This window comes from Schistocerca cancellata, chromosome 4 (genome assembly GCF_023864275.1).
Source record: "Schistocerca cancellata isolate TAMUIC-IGC-003103 chromosome 4, iqSchCanc2.1, whole genome shotgun sequence".
In the NCBI taxonomy this organism is placed as follows: Eukaryota; Metazoa; Arthropoda; class Insecta; order Orthoptera; family Acrididae; genus Schistocerca; species Schistocerca cancellata.
The window spans coordinates 118,355,449-118,364,191 of NC_064629.1; the positions used below are offsets into that span (position 1 = coordinate 118,355,449).

The window sequence follows — 8,743 nt, forward strand, 5'->3', positions numbered from 1 at the left end:
CGCAGGTTTCCAATCCTGCCTGGGGCATGGATGTATGTGCTTTCCTTAGGTTAGTTAGGTTTGAGTAATTCTAATTTCTAGGGGACTGATGACCTCATATGTTAAGTCCCATAGTGCTCAGAGCCATTTGAACCATTTGAACAACAACATCGCCTTCAAAATACTATTCTGCGTATCACAGTGGTTATATATTGTGACTTTACGTTTGCACGAGATGTATATCAATTTTCAAAAAAATGAAAAGTTTGAGATTAGTGTTCAAAAAACAGATGAACCATAATATTATTCCTTAGTCGAAATATCGTGGTCAAGAGTCTTTTATACAAGTTGGTTTGTACTTACTGTACAAAATCTACAAACATTGATAGTAAAACACGGTTTCCTACATCGACATACACACTCCGCAAGTCATCATGCGGTGCGGTGTGATGGTACCCCGTACTGCTAATAGCCGCTTCCTTTCCCATTCCACTCGCGTATACAGCAGTGGGAAAATAACTGACTGTATGCCTCCGTATGAGCACTAATTTCTCCTATCTTATCTTCGAAATTCACTACAGGCCCGTTATTGGAGTCTTGCATTAAAGAATATTTTATGTCCTTTCTAATGTTATTAAGCGAGTGCAAATTGTAGCATCATGCAGTCCTGTTTTGTCGACAAAAATGAATATGGATACATCAGCCTCAATCATCATGTGAAGAATAACGTGAGAAGTACCTAGATAATAACTATGGAAGTATACTGTACCGTCGAATAAGTGTGAAACTTTTTTGAAAACACTATTCCACAGCTACGCTATTTCTTTATTTAACTGATCGCTTCTAGTTTCAATAATGGAGCCCCTTTATTAGCCGCTCGTGCCAATTAAAGCAATACACAAATTAGTAGTAACAAAATAAACACATACAGGAAGCTGTGGTGGAGGAGGTAATATCTATACATTTTATCAGTTACGGATCCGCAGTAAATTTCTCTTTGGAAAAAAATGACAGATTATGAATTAAGTGTCAAATACTTTCAATGTATTTGGTCTCTGACATGGAGATGTTTCATCGTGGTTTAGTGGTTTCATCGTACGTTGTACCTCTTTTAACGAATAAGAAATGTCTGTTCCTATTACATTGAAAATGCTAAAAAAATCGACCACATTTCTGGAACGGTACTTGTTTCTATTTTTAATGCAATTTAATTATTGCGATTTTAAGAAAACCAAAAACAAGTAGCAGCATGTTACAATTTCCGCACGCTACATAAAAACAAAATTTGTATAAATAAGTGACTCTACTGCTTACTTCTCGTATATGCATTTCCGTTTGCAATCTAAAAAAATAGACATATTTAACCTATACGAACTATCTTCCGCATTAAATAAATGTTAAAGTGTTTAAAAGTTACTGACAACACACAGATGGTAGTTTTTGTTTTAAGGATCTCTGTTCCACAGTTAGCGAATCGTATCTATTACAAATTGATGATACTGAAACCGAAGCCACTTCCGAGGAACGGGATGTTTTCTGCCACACAACTAATGCCGAGACTGTGAACTCTGATTGAAGAAGCGTTCACTGTCTCCGATTCGTATTTGGAGGATCCCGATGGCGTGTTTGGGCAGGTTGCAGTAACGGCGAGTTGCGTTGTGAGGCGTACGTGTTGCTGTTGAAGATGTCCCCCGGCCGTGGTGGGGACTGCGCTATAAAAGCCGACCCACCGGCCACACTTTCATCAGACTCCTCGAGCCTTCTTCAGCCTCAGTCGCTTTACACCGACCACTCACTACAATGGAACTCCTGCGAGTAAGTGTTGTATGCGAGTGCGTACATTTCTGTTTTTAGTTCGTAAGGAGTAATTTTTTCCTGTTTTTAAGAACTCGTGATTTCGGTCATTTAGTGGAGTCCGTAGCAAAATTTTGAAGTACTGGACTCAATTACATGATTCAAGTCCTCGAGGATAATCGTATTCAACGGAATATTAAAAGGAAGCTACTTAGCGACATTGCATTCGTCCTATTCGGCTCATATTGCGCTCATCACATATGTTAATTAATAACAGAATTGAAATGATAGTGCGTAGAAAAGTAAATTATTTTATTTATAATATCAGGGATTGTGTTTCTAAAATTGCAACTACAAGACAGCTTTGTGCCTTAGCGTAGTTTCTTATCTGAACTTTTAGCGTAATACTGCATGACAAATCTGGCAGTAATTTTACTATGTTATTTATTACTTTTTATTGTGTATATTAAAACGATCTCCTTTCAGGTGGTATGTATACTGATGTTTCTTCTGTATATGAGAGTATTCTCAGCATTGTACTGTTGAATTTTTAACGAGTAGCAATCGATCGTAAACCTTCTGCGAGGAACATGCACTTAAAAGCAGATTAATGCCCCTGTTATAATCTTAAGATAATTAAAAACTAGACAAATTCTGCTTGTATCCATCAGTCTCTTCCTGTTGTTTATATGTTTGGGCTTCGGAGAAAGGTATTTTAAAATTCGTTTTTCACTTTCATCGACGATGACAGTGGTGAATATCGCTGACATTTTATGAATACCAGTCGAATCAGTCAGGCGTGAGCGGTACAAGGAAGAGGTATTTACAAAAAGCATGTCTGGGTACATAAAGTCAACGCGTCAAAATTTATCCCCTGATAATTATCTGGCGGTATCCTTCGCTTGAGCTTCTACTTCAAGTCGACACAACAGTAATTACCAACCATCAGTCTATCACAAACAAAACCATGTAAATATATTTCTGAGTGTTAAGCAGGTCTGGCAATTTAATTTCTCTGCTCAATATTTCGACAAATGAGCTAGTCCTCTTCGTCACGTTAATCGAATCTACTGTCCCTGCCTGAAAATACGAACTGTGGATGCTCTACGCTGATCATTTATCTTCTGAGCTGGTTTCCGGCATAAAAGGCCATCGTCAGACAATACTTACCATCGACAAAGATAATGAACTACGTTCAAAATGATATTGCACGTATAAAGTGTTTTGCAAAACTCTCAAAGTAAAAATCGTCTTTGATAGAGCAATCGTGATTGCAAAAGGGAGAAAATTAAATATGAATGTTATATAAACATAAAAGACGTAAAAGGAGATGGAAGAGGGGGCGGTTTCACATAGTTAGGCAGATAACACAACCACAGTTATCATTTGTATCTCTTAATCTGAATGATGGAAGTATTCTTTAGAAAACACAAAAATATCAGTTCTGAAGAGATAGTCACCAATTTACTCATACATCTTCGCGTCGAGATTCAGTAAACACATTTTTAGACGTAAATCAGTTTTCCATATGCAGTAAGGAATCCATTCTCTGTTCATACTTTTCGCCTAAAGATAGAAGACAGACATCTTTGTTTGAAAATTTTTTTGTTACCAATGTGCTTAACCATCTTTCTTGTGCAATGAATCAGACTGTCAGTCGGGGAAAAACCTGTACATTATCCATAAGGTGTATATCTTTGACATTCATCTGTAGGACAAACCTTCTAGAAGCCGATATAAATCTGACACCTTTCTCAATTTGTTACGATTCGTAAACTGACCAGACAAAACCCCAAGACTGATCTGTACCAATGTACAATTTTATTGTTTCCCACAACGATTATTAGCGAAAGCGGTAGCTATTTCCTACACGACTTCCTATATGCCAAATGATGGGTGAATTGTGGCTGTCAGTACGCTGCTTCTCTACGAATAACTCAGACGAGGCATAGTTTTCCGACTACTTTCTGGTGTCCACTGAAGGCTGAAAGTTTTGACTAAGTCCACAAATTATGTCACACAGAACACACAAAAAGACAAAAAACGTTTTATGTATCGTAGACCGAAATTGTTCTGTATAATTTCACTATATTGTATCCAGTGCCCGAAGACAATATAGCGCTCGATGGAGGCGATACTAATTAGAATTTAAGTGGTGGTAAAACAATTAATTAGCAGAAATTTGTAGATAAGGAGCGATAATATAGTTTATAGTTCCCGATGTGTAGAATGTGAACCAATTTCTGGATTAAGTCAGAAATACCTTCTCAGTGTCGTTCTGAATTTAGGCGCAGTGCACAGCTGATCGCATTCATGTCTCCGGTTGTATCAGGTAATCTAGGTTATGTTCTTTGAGAGAAGTAAAGCAACTAACAGCACTTCCTTTCCTCTCTCACTCCCTTTTATCCGTGAAAACAAGCCGAACATTACACAACGCTGTACAAACATTGATTGTAGTCAGCAACAGCACTGCTACTATTTGGCACAACGCTGACAAGTCAGGTGAATAATATAATGGCATATAAATTTGAAGAATCAGAGAGCGACTTCCTGCGTTGTTTGAGGCACTGAACTCGTGTCACAGGGGCAGCAAATACCGTGTGGTTGCTTCGACAAGCCATCACTGCTTAATTCACCTACTCTTCTCCAGTTGAAGTATTTCTCTTACTCAGTTTCCCTAGAGGTTGAAGAGATGTGTAACTGAAACCTCCAACCCTACAAATTCCACCAGAATCTTGCATGAAAGCGCTGTGCATGACTCGAACTGTCAGCTTCCGCAGCGACCGTGAACGTGAAGTCACTAAATCTTATTTTGTGCCTAGAAACTTGTTTAAACAGCGGAGTTACCTTACCTTCTATATCCACAAAAACGTATTAAAACGTTTTAGTGTTTCGCTTCAGTGTGGGTAATGGCATGTGAAGTAATGCAATATTTAGCCAACCTCGAGGTTGATGGCTGCTGTACATTCAATCTTAACAATTTTTTGTACGTTTTAGCACTCTTAATGCCTATGTGAATAATGCTACATTTGACAGCATAAAACACGTTTCAGTAATTTCACCAGACACACAATGCTTACGACACAGCACTCGCATAGGGGAGGATCGGGGGTCAAATCCTCATACGATTATCCAGTTAAAACTTCTCTGAGCCTTCCTCGAAGCATTCCTCGCTAATTCCTTCGAGGTAACATGAAACAAGTGTCTGGCAGAACTATTCAGTTGTACAATAATTGACTTAGACTTCCTAGTCAGATGCTAGGTACCCTATTTTTAGGCGTGCTCGGCACATGGACTCATGCCAAACAGCAGATCACGCGATTCCTCGCGTCACCTTGCACCAAGAAAGGCACTGCATCTTACAGGAAGGGCAGACGAAGATCGAATACATTCTATGATGTTCAAATGTTCAAATGTGTGTGATATCTTATGGTGCTTAACTGCTAAGGTCATCAGACCCTAAGCTTACACAATACTTAACCTAAATTACCCTAAGGACAAACACGCACACCCATGCCTGAGGGAGGACTCGAACCTCCGCCGGGACCAGTCGCACAGTCCATCACTGCAGCGCCTGAGACCGCTCGGCTAATCCCGCGCGGCAGATTCTACGAATCATGCTGGTAAATGTTCTAATTTCGCAGCATATATGTCCCATACTTTTACATTATTACATTTATACCGTGTAAAGCATTTTGAAGTGCACAAATGGTACTTGCCATTGTACCACTATTAGGGTTTCTTCCAGTTGCATTGGTTCAAATGGCTCTGAGCACTATGGGACTTAACATCTGAGGTCATCAGTCCCCTAAAACTTAGAACTACTTAAACCTAACTAAACTAAGGACATCACACACATCCATGCCCGAGGCAGGATTCGAACCCGCGACCGCAGCAGTCGCGCGGTTCCGGACTGAAGCGCCTAGAACCGCTAGGCCACCGCGGCTCTCCCAGTTTCATTCATAGATGATGCGTGGAAAGAAAGATTTTTTTTTAAATGCCTCTATGTACGATGTAATTAGCCTAGTCTGGTCTTGGCAGTCCCTACGGGAGCGATACACTGCGGGTGAAGAATACCTCTACAACGTTTACATAATACTGGCTCGTGAAACTTCGTAAGTAGGCTTTGGCGGGGTAGTTGGCGTATGCTAGTTCAGGTTTTTCAGCATTTCAATGATGCTCTGCATTGAGTCAATCAAGCCTGTGACAATCGTGCTGTCCTTCTTTGTGGAGTGTGTCGTGTTGCAGGCAGTGGAAGATGACACTCGCAATGTGATCGAAGATCGATCACGACTGGCTATTGGACTGTTAACAAACTGGTCTGAGAAGACTAAAATGTCTATTGCACTACAAAAATCGCTATACATGCTCTTAAAAGGCAAGTTAAATAGGGACCCAACAGTCAGAATTAATGGCCAGGCAGTGTCGCGACAGAGATATGCCCGTTACCTAGGGGTATATCTAGATGAGAATTGGAGTTTCATTCCGCATATTGAGCAAATAACGACAAAGTCCTTAGCTCCGTTCAATAAGATAATATCAATTGGACAAAGAAGATTTCATTTGCCGTCAAAAGCAATAAATATCTATCACAACAGTATATTGGCACCAATAGTAGGGCACGCATCCAGTGTGTGGGCCCACAGGTTAGCTCTGGTGCGGCCTGCCGCTGCTGTCAGGCGAATACAGAGGAACGTTCTGTTGAGATGCATTGGAGCATTCAACACAAGTTCAACAGATGCACTGTTGGTAATTATGGGTCTATGTCCACTAGATCCGATAATAAGGCAGCACGCAGTCTTCTACTGGCTGCGCAAACAGAACATCGACATGGTGCAAAATATAATGGGCAGTCCTCTGGTAAGCGTTAAATCCATCCGGGAAAAAATGCTTGACATTTGGCAGGACGAGTGTGATGGGTCCAGTACAGGCCGTAGAGTCCACGGGTTTCTACCCACAGTAAGGGAAAGACTAAAGAACAAGATAATGAAGCCCTCACAGGACCTAGTTCACTTCCTCACAGGCCACGGTCCCTATACCACGTACCTGCATAAAATAGGGAAAAGGCCAACACCGGAGTGTGACTGTGGTGCCCACGAAGGATCGCCAGAACACACAGTGTTTGAGTGTCCAATATACGAACAGGCTGTCTCAGTTGTGAGACAGCTTCTACAGGCAAGGAATATAAATGATATATTGACAAATGGCGAATTGTTTAGCAATTTCGCAAAATTGGTGAATAAAATCTCAAGGGAGGCCCAGCGAGCCTACCTTGGGAGAGGGTAAATGCGCTTCAGATCTAATGCGCAATTGTAAATATGTAAATACTACGTTTGTTTAAGTCTTTGAATTGTAGTAGCTAGTAGTTGTTGTTAGATCAGTATGGTGGTGGGGGGAATAAAAAAATAGAATAAATGGAGAGGTTTCTTCTAGTAGTCGCGGCCCGCCTCCACGTGGCTGGGGACGGGCAACTCTCTGGGAGTATTCCAGAGAGGCTAAGAGGCCTATAATTCATATATAGCACAATGTTGCTTAATAAATAGATAGTGTGCCTGCATTAATAAACCACAACTGTAGTACTAATAGCAGAGTTAGTTAGTCCTAATACACCCACTCAAAAGTGTCAGATAGTGGGTTATGTATGTTTCACAAAATTCGGGGGAAAAAAAAATTTGGCCTTCTTTGTATACGCTCATTATCCTCTGTTAATCCAGTTCGGTATGCGTCCCACACACCTGATCAGTATTCTACGATGGGTCGCACGAGTGTTTTGTAAACAGTGTGCTTCGTAACCTCATTCCTCGCTACGAATCGAGACGTAGCACGTGGTTTGCGTGCGACTGAGCCGAGAGTGTGTGGTGTTGCAGGCAGTGTTGTGCGTGGTGCTGGTGGCGGGCGCGTCGCAGGCGGGCGTGGTGCCGGCAGCGCCTCTGGTGGCGGCGCCCGCAGCCGCGGCCGTGGTGGCGGCCGACTACGCGGACGCCTACCCGCAGTACCAGTACGCGTACACGGTGCAGGACTCGCTGACGGGCGACGCCAAGGCGCAGGAGGAGGCGCGCGAGGGCGGCATCGTGCGCGGCAGCTACAGCCTCATCGAGCCCGACGGCGTGCGTCGCACCGTCAACTACTACGCCGACCCCGTCAACGGCTTCAACGCAGTCGTGCAGCGCGACTTGCCCGCCGTCGCCGCCGCGGCCCTCGTCAAGGCCGTCGTCTGAGTCTCTACCGGCCCGCGCTGCTCCACGGATTCCACGTCTCACTACTTTCTTACCTTTGTATTACTCTTTTTGTATTCCGTTTCTAGTTATACCGAAAAATAAAATGTTTTTCATTTCCTGAAACGGCATCACTTATTGTGTTTTTCTGCCTTTTTAATGACAAACAGTAATCGTGTGGCTTTGACAGTGAATGAAAGACTCGAATCTGTTGGAAGAGTTCTGGAAAAATCCAGTTCGTATGCAAAGGACGTCGCACGCCTGAGGGTAGTGCGACAAATCCTCGAGTACTGTTCCAACGTTTGGAGTCCTTATTAAATATGCACGACAATAGGCATAGAGGTAATTATAAATATACAGGGTGAAAAGTATTTAAACCGACAAACTCTGGGAGATTGTAGGGTGTGGTGTGCGCACTTAAGACCTTTGGTACACACACCATCAGATTAGATTGATGGTGACCAACTTTAAACAGAACTTGATTAATTTTCACACACATTTATTAAAATAATAAAAATCATACGTTACGTAACTTGATTCTGGATGCTATTTACAATTGACAATCTGAAGTTCCTTTGATCTTGGTACATTAATCTTATTCTCACATATCTCTGACACTTGACAAAGTGTCTATACATTTATCTTCATGGCTATGTACAGGAATATGATAATCTTATTAGGCGCAGACTGAAACTTGACTACAGACTGGTACAGACTAATGCAGATTGGTACAGACTAATGTGGACAAATGCAGA

The 8,743-nt window shown here is 41.7% G+C and overlaps 1 protein-coding gene across 1 annotated transcript; it reads left to right on the forward strand.

The window, feature by feature from the left end:
• The first annotated feature begins 1,737 nt into the window (after positions 1 to 1,737).
• Positions 1,738 to 8,114, forward strand: LOC126184976 (larval cuticle protein A2B-like). Its single transcript, XM_049927676.1, has 2 exons — positions 1,738 to 1,794; positions 7,641 to 8,114. The coding sequence occupies exons 1-2, from the start codon at positions 1,780 to 1,782 to the stop codon at positions 7,989 to 7,991; spliced, it is 366 nt and encodes a 121-aa protein (XP_049783633.1). The 5' UTR covers positions 1,738 to 1,779; the 3' UTR covers positions 7,992 to 8,114.
• Positions 8,115 to 8,743: the final 629 nt, after the last annotated feature.